Genomic DNA, 19,986 nt, shown 5'->3' on the forward strand with positions numbered 1-19,986 from the left:
AAAAAGTTTTAAAAATAAACTTTGAAAGCTGATCCATAATATAACTGTCATAGTAAACATTATTAAAATAAGACAACAATGTGTAAATTGTACCCAACAATGTAAAATTTATGTATGTAATACCCATTCATGTTAAATGCAAGGAAGCAGGAATAATACAATCATTATGTAACTTGAAGAAAAAAATTGTCAGTGAAAATAGAAATACAAATAATATGATGAAATTAGATTTCAAGAGAGCTGTTATAAATATGCTCAAGAACTTAAAAGAAAGCATGAACCTGAGAGTAGAGGCATAAAAGATACAAAAGAACAAAATGAAACTTTTTTTTTCAGATGGGAGGATTTAATTAGATTTACTTATTTATTTATTCTTAGAGGAAATAATGGGATTGAACTCAGGACCTCATACATGCTAAGCATGCACTCTACCATTTGAGCTATAACCTCCCCCCCAATAAAACTTTTAGACATGAAATATATACGATCTGAAAAGAAAAATTCATTGCATAGGATTAAAAATAGGTATTGCAGAAGAAAAGATAAGTGAATTTGAAGTGGGTAATAAAAACTACATTATGAAGCACGCAGAAAAACCGGGGAAAAAAAAAAGAATAGAGACTTGGTTTCCTGTGGCACAATATCAAGTTGTCTGACATAATGTAATTGGAGTCTCAGAATGAGAGGAGAGAACAGAAAAAAAATGTGAAAAAATAAGAAAAAGAAAACTACAAACCAATATTCATGAACATAGAAAAGAAACATTCTTGATAAGATACTAGCAGTCAAATCCAGCAGCATATAAAAGGGATCATATGTCTCAACTGGGGTTTATTTATCCCAAGAAGGTAGGTTAAATCAATCATTGTAATTCACCATATTAACAAAGGAAAAAGGAAAAATCATGTGATCCTGTCAGTAGCCATAGAAAGCCCATTTGCCAAACTTCAAAACCTATTATACAGATTCCCTAAACTAGTAATAAAGGGCAACTTCCTCAACCTGATAAGTGCGTCATTTGAAAAAACCCACGTCAGCATCACACTTACTGGTGAAAGGCTAAATGTTTTCCCTTTAAGGTTGATAGCAAAGCAAGGATGTCTGCTGTTACCACTTCTATTCAACATCACACTGGCAGCGTTGCTACAGGGCAAGAGAAATAAAAGACTTACAGATTGGAAAATAAGAAATAAAACTGTCTTTATTTCTAAATGATATAGTTGTGTGCATAGAAATTACTAACACATCTACACAACTGTTAGAACTAATAAATAAATGTAGGATAGGTGAATATGTAAAAATAATTGTATTTACATATTCTAGGAAAATGCAATTGAAAGTGAAATTTAAAAAGCAAGACTATTTAACAGCAGCAAAATACCAAAAGGTTAAGTTTAATGAAATAAGCAATCTGTACATAGAAAACTACAAAGCACTGAATAAATCAGCAGTGAATTAAAGACCTGAATTAAAGACCTGAGTAAATGAAGAGATATACCACGTGTATGGATTGGAAGACTTATGGTGCTAAGAGCAAAGTTGGAGGGCTCACCTGTTTTAAAGACTTACTATAAAGATCCAGCAATTGAGACAGTGTTGTGTTAGTATACTGACAGACTTGTAGTTTAGTGGAAATCACAGACCCACATAAATCTGATTGATTTTCGTTAACGGTGTGAATGTAATTCAGTGGAGAAAGGATAGAGTTTTTAATAGATGATGGTGGAACTAGTGGATATTCATAAGCAAATAAATGAACTGTGATCCTTTCTCACATTGTACACAATGACTAACTCAAAATTGATTATAGAATTAAATGTTTAAATGAAATTTTTGGAAGAAAACAGTATTTTCTCAACCTTAAAATAGGTAATTGAACACAAAGAACATGAGCTTTAAAAGAAAAAATGAATTGAACTTCATTTAAATTAAAAGCTTCTACTCTTTAAAAAACAACCCATTAAGAAAATGGAAAGGCAAACAAAAGATTGGAAAAAAAAATAATACATATACCTATATTCAGAATATATAAAAGGACTTATATTTGGATTATATATAATAATAAGTTGGAGATAATCCATTAAAATGGGAAAGAAATTTGAACAGATAAATATGTGAATGGCTGATGAACACACTTAAAAATGCCCATTATTAGCCATCAGGGAAATGCAAAGTCAAAACCCAAGGAGATACTTGTATACTTACACAGAATGGCAAAAATTGCAGAGTGATAGCATGTTTGGGGAGGATGTAGAACAATTGGAACTCTCATACATTGCTAGTGGGAATGTAACCACTTTGGAAAATAATTTGACATTTCTTTTAAAATTAAATGTACAATTACCATATGATCTGGTAATCTGATTTGTAGGTAAATATGGAGTGGAAAGGAAGGGAGGAGGATAGTAGGACGTTAATAGGAGCATTTACAGCCATATAAAGACAAGTCTATCCATATATTGGAATTCTCAGCAATACAAAGAAATGAACTACAGATGCATGCAACTGCATGTATAAATCTTAGGATTTTGCTAATTTAAAGAACTCAGATACGAAAGAGCACAAGCTGCTGAATTCATATATATGAAATTTTAGAAAAGGTATACTTATAGGAATAAAGAGATTGGTGGTTGCCCATGTAGGTGGATGGTGGGGGAGTAGGTGGTGATGTGATGGTGGCTGTGAGAATTTGACTGGTTTAGGGGGTACAAGGGAGCATCCTGGGGTGATAGGAGTATTCTGTTTCTTGATTGTGGTGCTAGTTACAAGGATGTCTACATCTGTGGAAATCCATAGAACTGTATACTTAAAATGGATACATTTCATTTATATAAATATACCTAGGTAAAGTTGATTCAAAATAAGTAACATTTATCTGTTGAGATAGATTATCCAACAAGTTTTCTATTATGCAAATGGTATTTATTTTTAAATTACTCCTATATACTTTAAGGGTTTGTTTGGGTGTTTTTGTTTTTGTCATTGTTCATTTGTTATTTTAAAATGAAAAAAAATGCATAAATATTCAGTCCATTTCTGATGAATATATTTTCCTTCTTTTCATTATGAACATCTTGGTTAGGGAACATCTTGGTTGTCTTAAAACTGTGCTTAGCAAGCACACTGTTTTTATTTTAGTGACATATTTATTTGAAACGGCTTCTGGGGGTAAACAATTGGGAGGCGATTAGTCCTCCAGTGCCTACCACACTCTGTTTCATTTTTGATAAGGCTTTGAAGGTGACCTTACTCTATCACAAAAGAAAAAATGTGAAACAAAAGTCTGTATTTTTAATGTATTCCTGAATTTCATGTCTTTCAGTGTATTTCTAACATAGAGTGATAAAAGGATTACAGTACCACTGCCTTCAGTCATTTTATGGTATATTTGTCTTTGGAAACTTGGTATCTGGAGAGCAGTGACTTGAGTGCATTATAAAAGTATTTCATAGGTGAACACTGCCTTATTGCGTTTGTCTTGCCTCTTTAAGAATTGCTCTCCTTGAAAGGAAGTTTCTGAGTACTACAAGTGCTTATGGTAGGATTGCCAGGTAAAATATAGGCTGTCCAGTTAAATTTGAATTTCAGATAAACAACAAATAACTTTCTAAGTATGTCCCAAATATTGCATGGGCATTCTTATACTTATTATTTATTATTTATCTGAAATTTAAATTTAACTGGGTATCTTGTGTTTTTATTTGCTAAGTGTGACAACCTTCTCTTATGGAGAACTAGGTAGGTTGTACCAAGACCTGCTGAATCTAGATTTCATGCATTTTAATTATTGCATATTTTGAAGACTTGAGCAAGAGTATGGTGATCCTGAATAAAATGACCTAGAAGTTGTGTAAGTTTTTACTATATTATTATAAAACAAAGACTTCTAGTTCTTTTCTTTTCCACCCTTTCTCCAGTGAAAATAGCTAACTCCTCTGTACAGTACAAAGCAGTAATTATCTGCCTATCTGTATGCAGTAGCCTCTGGTCCCTATCATTTGACAGGAAAAAAGCTCATGAAGTTACTTGCAATCATAGATTAGCAAATGTTGGATTTGTGAATATATGTTAATATTAAAATTCATTAAGCTTTATCATTCTTTGAACCTAGCTACAAATACTTAAATGCCAATTCAGTTTATATGAAGTGCGTGTTGTTGGAAGGATATAAAAATTGACTAAGATGTGGACTCTTGCTCCCAATCATCTTACTGTCTTGTCAAGGAGTTGGCTATGTAAACAGGTAATTATAATACAGGATAATGCACAGTGGTAATTATAGTCAAACAACTTGTTCTAGAAGTATTTGGGATGGGAAAATTGACTCAGATTGGGGGATTATAGAAGACTCCTGGAACTTGGCCCTTAGTGAGTGAAAAAGATTTGTACAAGCAATGGAAGGTAATTTCAGGCTACAAAATGAACACAAGCAAAAGTCAGGGAAGCTTTTACTTTTGAGAAATAGGGGCAAAGCAAGTAATCAGCTAGCTGAGAGAAGTAATGTAGGAAAAAAGGCTATAAAAGTGGTATATTAGTTTATTGGGGCTGCTGTAATAAAGTACCATAAACTGATGGCTTAAACAGTAGATGTTTACTGTATCAGTTCTGGAGACTAGAAGTTTGAAATTAAGTTCTGGCAGGGTTGGTTCTGAGAGCTGGGGGAGAGAATCTCTTCCATGCTTCTCTCCTAGCTTTTGGTAGTTTCAGGTGTTCTTTGGCTTGTGGATGTTGTTCTCTCTGTGTCTTTACAGTATCTTCCCACCGTACGTGTCTTTCTGTGTCCAGATTTCCCCTTTTTATAAAGACACGGTCATATTGGATTAGGGCTCATCCTAATGATCTCATTGTAACTGGATCATCTGCAAAGGCTCTATTTCTGTATCAGCTCAGATTCACAGATTTTGGAGGTCAGGATATCAGCATCTTTTGAAGGGCCCAATTCAACCCTTAACAGCTAGGTTGAGAGTTATACTTCACAGAGTGTTAAAAAAAACACAAGTATGTTCACCTTTCCTTTTAGAAAGGGGACTCGTGAAAGCTTTTTGTACAGAGAAGTAATATAAATAAATCTGATTGTAGTGTGAAAAAATGTCCTCCAAAGTTGGGAGCAAGTAGTAGGTTTGAATACTGTGACTGTTACAATATAATGATAGATATCACTAATTGAGTACTTCTGTGCTAGACACTGTGTTAAGTACTTTGTGTTATTTGATTTTTAAGGGCCTTTGTGAGGTATGAATATTCTTATAACCTCTTTATTGAGTGTGAATAAATTGAGGTTTAAGGAAGAACAAAGGGTTGGGGGAACAGGGAGAGATGTTGATAATTTATTCCATTTAGGCACGTTAAGTTTGAAGTATTGGCTGAATATTCTTGTGATGTTTGGTTGGTAGTTTAAAATTTGGTTCTGGAGTTCAGGAGATGAGTCAGAGTGGAAGATAAATATTTAGTAATAATTAGTTTAGAGTTGCTGTTTGAAACCATAAAAATGGGTGGACATGCCTGGGAAGAGAGTATAGAGTAAAAAGAAAGGAGATGCCGAGCATAGAACCTTAGTAATGTGGCTGTATTTAAGTCACTGGGAATGGAAAAAGAGTCAGGAGATGCTTAAAAGCAGAGTGGTAGAAAGGGAACAAAAACGATGAAAGAAATAATTTTTTAAATGAGGTGATGGTCAGTGTATTAGTCTGCACAAAAGGTAAAGGAGGATGAAAACTGAAAGAGAATTTGATCCTTATTGACATTTTGAGAGAATAGTTTCAGTGAGGTGGTAGACTAGAATATAAGGTATATGTAGATAGAGAGTCAAGGAGTTGGATTATCTTTTTGAGAATTGTATACATGCTTAAAAAGCAAAGATCTAGAGTTCATTTGAAAGAAAGAGGAGTTGAATTTTTTTAATAAAAAGTTTTGCTTTTTTATGGTTAAAGGCAAGGAACCACAGAAATATTAAAATAGGATGAAACCCACCTAAGATGTGTGAGATAGAAGAGTTGGGAGGAGAATCCTTGTTGGTGGGGAGGAGAGTATAGATAAAGGAATTGGCCTTATACAGAATTCTAGTCATCAAGTATTTCATAGTTCAGCAAATTAGATTTATTTCCTACTGGTATGGTGGGAGTGGGGAATTCACAATAAAAAATAATCTCAGATTAATGTTATTATTAAAGATACTGTTAGATTTTGAAAGAATAAAAAGTTAAAAATTTCTTGGGTTATATATAAAGAAAATATGTATTGCTTGGACCAATACTAGTTCAAAGGTGCTTATGATGTTGCTTTCTGAGTTTCTAATGAGTGGAGACATCACTCTTTCTGTATCCCATGCTTCTCATTAACAGCTGTTGTATAGCTAGGTGGTGCAGCCTGTAGGCTGTGGTTATAAAGCTGATCAAGAAGCATGAAGAGTCCATTGTCAGTACATCCAGTTTGTGGGAAAGATTTTTTTTTGACATTAAAAAGTTTGACTTACATTTTTTGCCTTATACAGAATAGCAAATTCAATGTTAATATTCAACATGTACTTTCTTTTTTAAAATTCACTGTATCTCTGTAATTTATCTTAAAATGTTATGCAATGTTTCATATAAAATGAAGAGTATATAAAATATATATATATATATATTTCAATTTAAGAATAATAAGAGGACGTGTAACCTATCACTCTGGTTAAAAAATAGAAATTACCAGTATTTGAGAATACTTAAGTGTGCCCCACCTTATATCCCCACCCCTGTCTCCAGAGGTGCCATTATCTTGACTTATGTGTTCTCATTCCTTTACTTTTCTTTATAGTTTTATTGTTTGTGGATATATTCCTAAACAACACATTGTTTACTTTGAAAAAATGAATAGTTGTACTACGCTGAATTAGGAAAGGCAGCACTACCATAGTTAGATGAAGGCTTCCAGGAAACAGACTTACTAGCCTGGCATCAGTTTCACTGAGCTTCAAGGGTTTCTACTTGAGTAATCTGTAAGCAATATAATGAGTTATTTTGGAAACACAGGGCTGTCTTGGTTAGGTATCTGGCAGTGTCCAGTATGGACCCAGTATTGCAGGTTTGTTCAGCAGGTATCTGGTCACGTGGAAAGAGTGTTGTTCTTTATTTTTGGTTTCTAAACTCTTTGTAGTCTTCCAACACTTAAGATAGATCAAAGCGGAACACATCTGGGAGGTGAAAAGGAGTGTTCTTAGCTGATCAGGTAGCAAGGCAAGGTGGAGTGAGTAGGTACATTAAGGCAAGCCAAATATGAGTAAATATCTAGAATAGGCTTATCTGGGCATTCTGCCTTTAGGAACAGTGGCAGTGGTTATCTTGATGATGACAGTTTCTCATGCTGTATCAGGGGTCACATTGCTCCAATGGAACTAGTTACCCTTTAAATCCAGGGAACATTTGGTATCTTGGAATCTCTTCACAGTCCATTCCTCCTAAGATTACCATTGTCTCTCTCCCTTGTTGGGTATCCTAAGTTGTTGTCTTTATTAAAAATATACTTTTTAAAAAAATGGAATACACTCTCCAGTTGCTTCTTGAGAAAAGATACATAGAAGATAAATGTTTTGAAATCTTTCATGTCTGAGAAAATGTCTTTATTCTTCTTTGATAAGATGATTTGGATGAAGAATTGCAGGTTGGAAATAATTTTCCTTTATAATTTTGAAGAAATGGCCCCAGTGTCCTCTTCCTTCCAGTATGACTGTTGAGATGACTGAAGTCTGAGTTCTGATTCTTTGTTTGTGACCTGTATTTTCTTTCAAGAATTGTATAGAATCTTTTTGTCCTTAGTATTGTGACATTTCACCATGGTGTGCCTCAGTGTAGGTCTCATCCTTAATTTGTTTATACTGAACACTTGGTAGGTCCTTTTAAATGGGCAGCTCATATCCTTTGAGTCTGGAAATTTTTCTGGAGTTCCTTCATTTCTTTCCAACCTCCCCCTCAACCCCCCGTTTTCTCTTTCTGGAACTTCTATTATTTGATATTGGACCTCCTGTACTAGTTTTGAATAGTGTCCTCTTTTCTCTCCTGTATCTTTTTTTCTGGTTCCTGGAAGACTGCTTCAGTTTTATCCTCCAAGCCTCTGTTTCTTCATTTCAGCTATTGTGTTTTTAATTTCTAAGAACTCTTTATTTTTTAACGTTCTTTATTAAATTGTATTCTGTTCTTGTTTTATAGATATATCTTCTGTTATCTCTTTGAGGAATATAAATATATATGTGTGTATGCATGTATATGATATGCTTTGTGTCAGCAGCTTTTCCTTGGATGATAGAATGCCCAGATAATACTCGGTTGTCTGCTCGTGATTAAAATTGAAGGACTAAAAAGTTAATTGGAAACTCTGTTTTGGTACAGTACTGATATTAGCAAATGTGCCTGTATACCTCAAAGATGCTCTTGTTTTTCTCTCTCCAGAAAGTAACTCTCCAGTCTTCTGCTGAGGTGGGGAAGGGCCGGTTGCCTAGCATCATGGAAGAGGGAGGAGGTCTAGGAATAAAAAGTGCTTTTCAAACAACTTTAATGGAATCTTCCTTGTTTTAATCCCCTCCCTCCCCTTCTTTCTCCACCACCTGCTGCTCCTCTATTTCCAGAAGTAATTGGTATTGCCTTCTGTGGATTCTCCAGTGTAAAGTGTGTTGTGTCTCATTTATTTTTTTGCTGCCAGGCTATGATTTGGCTTTCCTGGGTCTGCTAAACCACTTAATAATATTCATCCATCCACTTTCAGTCTTCCAAGATTTTGTTGCTCTTATCTCTTCTCTTTTGTTGCTCTTATCTCTTCTTATCAGTTTATGTCTAAAGTTTTTTATTGCATTTTAGTGGGCTTTCATGAGAGTGAAAATATATGCATGTTTTTAATTTGCCATCTTAATCCTAAAGCCCTGATTATTTAAAATGTTTAATGTATGTCTCACTTTTTGAGACTTGAAAAGATTATTAAAGTTAGCCCTTTTCATCCCTTGTTTTAGTTTTTACGTTCATATTTATAAAACATGAAACGTGTGGACTCCTTGAGACTATATGAACTCAAGGATTTATAAGTGAATCTAGAATTTGTGAATGAAGAGGTTGATTGTTTTTTAAATTTGCTCTTATAGGAAAGTGAAAAGGTTTCTGAATATCCAGCAGTGATTGTGGAGCCAGTTCCAAGTGCCAGATTAGAGCAGGGCTATGCAGCCCAGGTTCTGGTTTATGATGATGAGACTTATATGATGCAAGATGTGGCAGAAGAACAAGAAGTTGAAACCGAGAATGTGGAAACAGGTAGACATCTCATAAAATGTTCATTATTTATAATGTTCTCATTTTGTAAGTGTCAACATTACTATTACCAGATGAATAACACACTGAAAAACCTCTTTAATGCTGTTTAGTAGAGCTTAGAAACCAGTGAAACATCTCTTGTTTAAGAGAATTTATATATACATATAAGAAGTTCTACATTATAATTCTTTGAAGTAGAATCTCATATCATGGACCTTAAGGACAAAATTATAGGCCAATAATAATGAAACTATTTTTGTCATGTTTTTCTGGAAGTGGAAATATTGACTAGTTAGAACTTGTAGAAGTCAGTAGGCTAGTATATAATTTTTTTTTTAATTCAAGAAATACAGTAATCTCATTCTGTAGTAGATTAAGAGTTTCTTTTGATTAGTATCAGGGGAGCAGTATGATTTCTTTTTTCTTAGGTCAAAAGCATCTTTGGATTAGTCTATCAGATTCTCCTTCCCTTTTTGTCTTAGAAATTTTGATATTTCACCTATGTCTGTGGTGAGATACCTGTATGTTTAATTGAGGATTAGTATATGTAATTCTTGGAGAAACCTTTTCATTTTTGCCATTGACCATAAAGAAAATAGAGGGTTTTTTTTTGTTTTTGTTTTTTTTACCAGAAGGTGGCAGTTTTATAATAATATACATTAAAATTTATCTTCATCAGTTAATGGAAAAAATTTTTATGCTTGGTTTATAGTCCTTATAAAAATTCTTAATAATTCAGATACATTTCTACAAATGTAGCAAAGTCTTATGATTAAAAGTGCTGTAAAAAAAAAAAGTGCTGTGTATTTGATGTCTTTCTGCTTACTGAGGCCTAGTAGCACTCCCTAGGACTGTTAGCTTTTTTCAGCTTAAAGCTGTTCTTTCTCCAGTTTTACTTTTCATTGAGCTAAGGGATTGGAGGTTACCTTGCTCTTTGGAGCAGTGATGACAACAGTGCCAGCAAACCCCATGTGAAGTGGTCATCAATTCTTTTCATCAGAACAGCTAGCTTTACACTTCATAAAGGCTTCGTGACTATAGTCTGGAATGGTACTTGATTTACAGTAGATAATGCAAGTGGCAGGAAGATATGTGTGTGTTTTTGAGTTTGGAGAGTTTTCCAGTCTGAAGCTACAAGTTTAGTGGCGAGATAATTTTCCTCTTGAGGAAACGAATAGGAAGAACACTTAAAAAACTATTATGTAGGATGATATTTTGAAGTAGATATTGTAACTGATTTTATTATAGGAGCATAACTAAATAGAAAACCAATAATACAAGAAAAAAGTATGATAACTTAATACTTGAATGAAAAAAATAGAACCTGATTGAAATTTTTGGAAAATGTTTTGATCAAAAAAAAAAAAAAAGGAAGACTGTGATTTTGGTAGCAAATTGAAAACTTTGTAAAAATGAAAACTACAGTGCCAAGTTTGTATTGTAGAAATTTAAATTCACCTTAAAATACCAGAACATGTTGGCCAAATCTTACTGGTGGTACAGTTTTTGATGGTCAGTGGTTCATTAATCAAGTAAAAATACTTCCAAATAAGAAGTGTATATAACCCACTTAAGGGACTTTATTTTTTTAGTCTTTTTGAACTCAGAGGATGATGATATCATTTGCAGGACAGGGATATGAGTGACTGTAATATTGAAAAAGAGCATATACAAAGTCTGGGTAAAAGAACAGTTACTTTTAGGATATCTTAAAAGTGGTTTTTGGATACTTGATAATATTTTTTAGATTTCTTCTTCAACACTGAATGGAAATGTTAGTAAATAACTTACATTTTTCTAAAATACTCTAAAAGCACCTGAGAAATTCATCTTACATTTTATTTTTAATTCCATTCTGGCTCATGAATGTAAAGAAAAAAAGTCTATGCTTGCTTTATTACTTCTGAAAATAAAGAATAGCTATTCTTACCTCTTTTTATGGAACAACACTGTAAAATGTAGAATTCATATATAACTCTTCTAAAGGCAATGCCAAATTCAGACTGAAAACTTCTGGCTGACACATCTGTAATTAGAACAATTTAATACACTCACATTTATTCATCATAAAGCATGCAGAACTTGGAGACTATAAGATACTAATTTATTTTAAAATACTATGGGTCATAGTAACTTAGTAAGGATTGTTAGTCAATATATAAAAATAAGTTTAGAATCAGTTAATCTGAGCTTAATTTTGTTTTTACTTAAAGAATAAAATGCATTTTTAAATGAGTTTGGATCTTAATAAATTTTTATTCTCCTGTTATCTAAAGCCTACATAGATGAATAGAGGTTATTATGACTTATTATAATGCATGTTTCCTTTTAGGTTAGATTAGAGTCTGGTTCATTTGTTGTGGTGATATAAATTTTACCTTCCATGTATGTGTAGGTTTGGGAGAATAAGCAGACTGGGAAGTAAAGAAAAGGATTATTTATTTATTTATTTATTTGATGCCTTGTTTCTTTTGTTGTTGTTGTTAGTACATACGTTTATTTTATTTTTGATTCATTTTTATTTTTAAACTTTTTTTATTGAGTTATAGTCATTTTACAATGTTGTGTCAAATTCCAAGAAAAGGAATATTTTAAAGATGGCTATAGCAGTTTCTATTCGGTGAATTGGTGGCAATGAGATCTGTATAGAATAAGATTTCCTTTTATATATCTAGGAAACACTTCCTGGAATGCTCCTACATTATAATTTAAAATTATATTCATCTAAAAAATTTCTTAATTATATTTATTGATCTGTTATATCAGTTCTCAACATGTTTACATTGAAGTTTTTCTTCTTTTATCCCTATATACCCATACATATATGTCCATAGGCAGGAGTACTGAAATCATACAATGGTGTACATTTAGCTATCTTCATTATTTTGTGCATAAAATGATTTCTTATTTTGTTAGCAGTAATTATAGGTCATTTTAATTCACCTTTTTATAGACTTAAAGTCTACATTTCTCTCTCAGAGCTCGTATGTAATAGTAAATCTCTTACATTATATAGGAAAAACAAAATGCATTTGAAACTTTAAAAATAGGCATATTCATCTAAACCTATAAATCTATAAATTGCTTTTTGATGATAACTGAAGTTTAGTAATCATAAAGAGCCTTTGAAGAATAGTGATGAAGTATGGATGAAGGGTGGTCTCGACTCTGGCAGGCTGGAAATACTACCAGTTCTCGAGGCCTCTGGGGAAACTGGTAGGTTGTGGGTGGAGAGGAGTCTCTTGGATTCCCTAAGATATCAAAATTCAATTTTTATGTCCACTCTTTAAAAAATTATATATATATATATATATACAGATGCATGTATATATAAACAATATATAAACTTTAAAAGGTTATTACAGATTATCATGTAAAAAGTAGAGTTTATACGAATGCACTCATTAATAAAGTTTTCCTAGAAATCTTTTAAGACTTGGCTGAGAAGATTGAGCTGTTAAGAATCTGCTTCTTCATCTTGCACCTTAACTTACTATGTTTATCATTGTAATCTTCTACCTTAATTTATGAGAATACATCAATAAATATTTTGCATTTGTTGTGTGCAAGGGCACTGTGTTCAACATGTTTTTTTCTCTTGAGGAGGTAGTAATTTAGTTGTGGAGATAAAATGTATGCATTATGGTCAAAATATAAAGCAGTGTAGAATCAATTAAGCACTATTTACAAATTCAAAGAAGTTTTCAGAAGAGGAAATTTCAATTTACAGGATTAGGGAATGTTTTAGAGAAAGTGGAGAAGGAGGACAAATGGTAGGATCTGGACAGACAGGCTGTAGGCAAAAGGCATGTAGATTAAGGGAAATAAAATTAACAAATGAGTGGAATGTAGAAATTCAAGACACGTTTAGAAGATAATAAGTAAAACATTAACAGGACATTCCATTAAGAATTGTGAGTAGATTGTGGTTTCAACGCAAGGTTTAGTAATTAAGTATGTAAGAAGCAGAAAGATTTGAGAGGTTTTGAGTAGAAAGTGTTAGGTAATTAGCATCTGAGTAGGTAGAGGGTGAATTGTAGGGGAAAAGATAAGGCAGAAAGACTAGCTGTTACAGTATGAGTTAGGGATGGCTTGAGAAATATTAAAACAAGGTTGAAGCAATAGGAACAGAAGGGACTTATATTAGCATTTCTACTATGTAAGATCTAATAAGACGTGACAGATTACGGGGAGAAGCATAGTTAGGTAAGTACTCAGTTTTCTCATTCTAAGTGATGGCAATGGTATCATATAAGGGTTTAGGAAGACAGGATTGCTTCTGGAAGCAGATAAGTTTGGTAATAAGCATGTTGAATTGTGAGTTGAAGCAGAGCATCCAAGGGGAAATAATTTAGTTATTTAAAGATGTACAAGTGTATGGTCAGTGTCCCATCACAAAAAAGAGGGCATATTCAAGTTACGATAATTTAAGGAATATTTTAATAAATGGCTAGTTACAAATATGTGGGCAAGTGTACAGTGATAGGGCAGTATCCTAGAGCTGGCAGTATCAGAGCTGTTTCTGTCCTTTCGCCCAAGGGCCAAACAGAGGGAAGGGTTACCGGAACCCAAAAGAAGAGAGAGCCCTGGAGAGAGCTCTGAGAGAATCTGGGACCTTTGATCAAAGGATGTAACTGGTTTGAAGGCAGTGCCACAGAGGAGGAGCCAGGGGAGTCAGCCTCTTGGGACAGAGAGTAAAGAAGGGTGGGGATAGATATGGAGAGAGAAATGAAATATTAGTACAGCTGAAGCTTAGTACAGAAAAGTCAAGGAGAGATGGATTTGGGAATCATCCTCATTGAAGCCATGGAAATAAATGAAAGCTCCATTTCATTGAAATGAAAGGTATTTGAGAGATTTCCCTAAGGGGGAAGATTTTTAAATTCTGTATTTGTTTCCCTATGATCGAGAACAGAGGGAACTTTAGAGAATGTTTACATCTTGAAGAACGGGAAGAAGAGTAGTCAAATATGATAGAAAATCCTAGATGACTATCCCTGAGCTTTTTTTTTTAAAAAAAAAAGCCTTTTAAGTAGCTCTCTTTAGTAGGAAAGGGAAGAATATTGATTGGGTTAGTTAGTCCTAGTTTCAGACTTTTGCTTTATCATTTACTTGGTAGTATTTAACCTTTCCAGAGTCTATCTCACTGTCATAAAATAGGAATTCAGAGTTGTGAGAATTATATAAAATAAACCTATAAAGCACAGTGCTTGTGATATGCCCTGTAAGTGTTCCCTTAATTTCATTAAGACCTTTCTTTTGCCTTCACATGTGAAGGTCTTATACATCAAAACAGAAAATTTGTTTATTTCTGTATTTTTCTCTTTCCTTTCACTTTGACTTTTAAAAAGGAGATGTTTTATACCTCCTGTCTGTACTTTTCCTCCTCATTCCTTCCTTAATTTACTGTGCTCTGGCATCTAAATTTATCATTGTCCTGAAGCTTTATTTATCAGATTTCAAAGGCCACTCCTCTGCCAAATTCAGTGACCTGCAGATTAATCCAGAAATCTAGAAGTAGAGCCTTCCTAATCTGGCTTTATCTACAGAAACACTGTATTCTAGCTGTTTTCCTGACTGCCCCTTGCATGGCTGTGCTATTTATGCTTTTGAGATTTTGCTCAGGTATAGTTTTCTATCAAGAATATCTTCAAGTATATTATTCATTCTTTTAGGCCCAACTACATGATACTGTCCACAGTATCCTACATTAATCATTCCCTTTCCTGATCTTCTGTTAGACCATCTGGATTTAGGCACTTGATCATTTTCTTTCTTTTACTGTCCTTGTGTGTATACTCCTTTTGTTTTCAAAGTGAGCATATAAGTCCCTGGAAGACAGACACTACAATTTTATTTTGTTGAATATAGTATATAATGCAGTATTTAACACATAGCTGGTAGGAAATGCAGACTGAAACAATCTGAGTTCTGACTTAGAATTGCAGTATAATGAAGAACTATCTTTATAAAAACTTAAATTATGTTTCCTTTTTTGTTTATATATGAAATATTGAATACTTTAGGGTTATTTAAAATATAGAAAGTTGGCCATCCAAAAAAGATAAATATGGTTGTATAAAATAAATCAAAGCTATAATGTCATACTTAGATTGACTTCATCTTAAAATGAAAGTAAGTTTTAATCATTTTTGCTTATATGTAAATTTGAGTTTATTTTCTTACAATAAAAGCAATACATGCTCACTGGAAAAATTGAGTATTGCAAAGAATAAACAAACAGTGAAGATCACGCATAATCTTACCAGAGAGAGAACAGTAACTACTGCTTTTCTAAATTTCCTGCTGGTCTTTTTAAATGTATTTTTTAAGCATAATTAACATCATATTATGCAATGCAAGTAGCCTTACTAATTTTTACTAACATACATTGGCTGAAAGGGATCTGGTAGCTTCCTACTTCTCTCTTCTGATCATAGGGAGCAGGACTTAAGTTTTTAACCAGGTATCAAAACATAAAAAGTTGGTCTTATTAATTAGAATAATTGTCAAGAGAACTTAGAAATCTTTTATTCATGATCAACAAAATTGTATATAGGATTAGTTGCAAAGATAGATGAATGATAAGAATTTGTATATAATTCCAACAAGAAAGTAGTGCTTTTTTTTAAATAAATGAAAGTTAAGGTTTTTGAAATGCAGTTAAAAAAAATAAAAACCAGCTTTCTCTTGAAAAATAAAATAAGGAGCCAAAATTTCTTTCTTGAAGAATCTCAAGACTAAGTTGACTTCATGATGAGTTGTGATAACTTTTGTATTTGTTATACCATCAGAAATCCTCCCTGTGGCACAAAAGGACTCTTTTAATTAGAAAATATTGTTGCCACAGGGAGGTAGAAGATCGACATGAAAAACTGGGGATCTGAAAAGGAGCCCCTATCCTAGGATTACCTGAAGGTGAAACACATTGAGCCTGAAGGAAGACAATGCTGGTAGGTGGGTCTTTAATTTATTAAGAATGTTTACAATTTACATTTAATTACATTATTTCAACTACCTATACCATATTTTTGTTTGAAGGGTGACAATGATTCCTCCTTATGGAGGGAGAAAGATCACAATAAGTATTTTTCCTCCTAAATAATTTGCTATCTAAGTTAATCCCCTGCCATGTTCCTAATATTGGTTCTTTTTATAGATAAAGCTCTAGGGCTATTTCATGCCTCCACTTCCTTGGAAGTTCCTACTGACTGAACATATTCAAGTCTTTTTTTTTCCCCCACTTCTGTTATTTCTGCTTCTAATGTAGACTTTTTCCTAGAAAGTTTTTTAAGAAGTGTTTTTTTCCAATTGTCTATTTTCTTGAGTTTAGCCTAGTCACTGGTTTTCTCAAAAGATAAAATGTAGATCTTAAGTTTATTTAGTTTTGATTCTAGGATTGTTTGAATTATAATTACACTGTAATTTAGTTAGAAAGCATTATTAGAGAAAAGTTTTAAATATTAACAATATTTCATTTAGTCTAAGATGCCATCAATTGTAAGAAACATTATTTTTAGACCACGAAAAGAAAAAATGCTGCCAGTTATAAATGTTAGGGTGCCATCAGTTGTAAAATACATCCTAATTTCAGAGATGTTAAAGTGTAGAAAAATGTACATCTTAGAATTAATGAAATATGTTAATTTATGACTCTTCATGAAATTCTCATAATGGAAATTGGATATTAAAATATCAGGTTTATGAAAAATGGAGGTGAGTTGCAGTTATGGAAGTCCCTATTTGTGCTGAGTAAGATCTCTAAATTCTTTACTGTCTTTTAAGAGAGGGTATTTAAAAAAACCATATAACTGTATTGTCAAAATATACAAAGTAACCATAGAAGGTATTAAATTATGGAGGGTATATAAGGTGAAAAAGTATTTTAATATGACACATTTACTAAATAAATAGTTTTCTCATAATTGTCACTTTTTAATTGGATTTTGTAATCTAAAAAGAAAATGAAATGAGGCTTCTGCTTTCTGAACTATCATTTTAAATCAGGATCCTTTAAGGGCTCTTTAAAATAGCAGTGATTTTTAGTGCACTTGAATATATGTTACAAACTATTAATTACGTGAAGGAGAAAATAGTGTCCAAAAGCAAAGAACTGTCCTGTCAATTAATAAAACATAAATGAAAAGGAATGATTTTTAAATGGTATTTGTATACTTTTCAAGAAACATCTATTTTATAAAGGAAAGATAAGTATATCTAGACAATAGATCATTAAAAGATGTTTGGTTTGGGGAACTAGTAGCATTCATTCCTTTGCACTGAGACTTGTTTTTTTAAGCACTAATTAGCTTTCAGTTTTACTATTTAACACTGTTATCTAATACAATTTTATTAATTTAGATTGAAGAGAGAGTTAAATACAGATTATAAAGAATTTTAAAAAGAGTAACACAAAGTTACAACTGTTGCCAAGTTGGGGATGGCGCAGACTTCTTAGGTATACAAATAGGAATGCTAAGACATCTCTCTAGGAAAATCTATACATTCATTCCTCTAACAGCTCTTGCTGAGGTCCTGTAGTTTGTCAGGCTTGGAGATGAATTATCTTGTGGTAAACAAGACCCTGTCTTTGCCCTCACCAGGCTTTCAGCTTTGTGGAGAGGATGAACAATTAAACGTTATTGCAGTAAAATGTTATGAAATGTTAGGGAAGGTTTAGAGAGTATATGGCAGAGTAATGACTAGGAGGTCAGGGAATGCCTCCTGGAGTAAGAGATGTTTAAACAAATTTGAAGGATTTGAAGTAATTAGCCAAGCAGACAATAGCATGGCTTGAAAGTCTGGAGGCAGGAGAAAATAGCCTGTTTGATTTACAGAAAGGAATTCTACATGGCTAGAATATGAATTATGAGAAAGAAAGGGGGTTAAAATGAGACTAAAGAGGTAAAAAAAAATCTTATTGGTGAGGACTTTGAAAATTTTTATTTTGGGGAGCTTATTTAAGAGCTTTAAAGTATACTTTTTATACAAATTTAGTTGTCTTCAATATAGTGAGTACTGTAAATGAAAAATAAAATAAGACAATTAAACCATTACCAGAAATAAAGACTGAACTCCTTGGCTCTTTATTCACAGTTCACTTTGCACTAAATTGTTGCCTCTACAGATTTGAGCTATAGATGTACTCAGTGCCCAAACTAAGCTAAAAGTCACAGAGATTAAGGTAGTTAGAACGGCTAGCCTTTCTTTTTGAAATCAAAAAATGGGTGCTTTGGTATAATGCTGTTTCAGGAAGAGGAATCATTGTCCCTTATACATCCTCCATGCCCTTCTGTAAACTAGGAAAAGGGTCTATATGTTTTCTCAGATTTATGAAGGGGCCCATAACTTAGCACAGGTCAAGAACACTTAAAATAGCTATTAACTGTTAACTTTTGTATAGTTTTTAAGTCTTTTGTGTCATGGGCCTCGTTGGCTATATAGTGAAGCCTGTATACCTTCTCTTAGAATGGTGTTTTTAAATGTATAAAATAAAATACTTAGGATTAGCAAGGAACCAAATATATTGAAATGTAGCTTTCATACTATTTTTAATTGTGATATATTAATACATATACTTCTTTAATAATGCAGTAAATAATGAGCTCTAGTGGCAGATCTAATTTACTACTATAATTCCAAAGTAGTGATGAACATAAATTACATTTTGAAATAGATGTAATGACTTTAATATGATATGAAAATACCTGATTTCTACTGGTCATGAGGTCACAGATAGTGCCAAAATGACCGTGGTTTGTACCTTTATTTAAAATTAAAGTACTAAATTTCAGTTAAACTCTAAAAAATAATTTTCCCAGGTCTCTTCCATGTCTTATTTTAGCTGTCCACCTTTTCCTTATCCTTTCCTCCTCCATATCCTGCCCTACTTCTATTCTCTTTCCTTAAGTAGAAATGCATTAAATAATGAGCTCTACTGGCAGTAGGGACCTGAGATAGTAGGGATCTGAAAGCCATTTTAAATGCATTACTTACTGAATATAGATTCATGATCTTTGCTAAGGAAAAAAAGACCTCTCAGCTATATAGTGGTAGTTTTTCATGTCCCTTAATTGATTGACTTAATTTAACTTACTCTAAAAACATTCTAATATTTGAATATTTACTACATTTCCTTAAAGCCTCACCTAATATTTTATGACTTCTTTGTTGGTTTGAGATCCCTTCTATTTCCATGACAACAATTTCTGTGGCCAGTGGTTCTCAAACTTGAGCATCCATCAAAATCATCTAAAGTGCTCATTAAATACAGATTGCTCAACCCCACCTCCAGAATTTGTGATTCAGTGGGTGTGGGGTGGGATTCAAGAATTTGCATTTTTAACAAGTCCCCACGTGATGCTGATGTTGATGCTTTTGGCTCAGGAATCGTACTTTGAGAATCATTACCTGACTGTTGGGAATGATAGAGCTTATGCTATTGTGAAAACCCAATTAATACTGTAGTTTCTTACATTGTTATACGCATCACAAAGATTGCTGTTGAGGGTGAAAAGATACTAATGTTCTTTCAGATTTATATGAGGTGATGTAGTGCTTTACTATTGTTAACTCACAAATAAACATTCATTGGGCATCTACTATATGCCAAGCACTACTTAGAGCATGATGCTAGAGCAGTAGACAGGACAGGCAATGTGTGCATTTATGAAACTTAGAATTTAGTGGAGAAAACATATAAATTTCACTGTAC

At 33.0% G+C, this 19,986-nt stretch overlaps 1 protein-coding gene across 9 annotated transcripts in view; it reads left to right on the forward strand.

Annotated features, from left to right (window-relative positions):
• Positions 1-19,986, forward strand: part of ELF2 (E74 like ETS transcription factor 2) — an 82,743-nt gene that overhangs the window by 26,143 nt on the left and 36,614 nt on the right. For 4 of the 9 annotated variants that reach the window (XM_072937383.1, XM_072937393.1, XM_072937392.1 and 1 more), the window contains exon 4: positions 9,107-9,272. The exons of 1 other annotated variant lie outside the window; for it this stretch is intronic. In XM_072937383.1, the coding sequence (XP_072793484.1) occupies positions 9,107-9,272 (166 nt within the window). Of the gene's footprint in view, positions 1-4,111; positions 4,244-9,106; positions 9,273-16,122; positions 16,230-19,986 lie in introns of those variants that run through there. 4 more of the 9 variants (XM_015235844.3, XM_031692126.2, XM_072937385.1 and 1 more) reach the window with 3 other exon arrangements.

Source organism: Vicugna pacos, chromosome 2 (assembly GCF_048564905.1).
Source record: "Vicugna pacos chromosome 2, VicPac4, whole genome shotgun sequence".
Lineage (NCBI taxonomy): Eukaryota > Metazoa > Chordata > Mammalia > Artiodactyla > Camelidae > Vicugna > Vicugna pacos.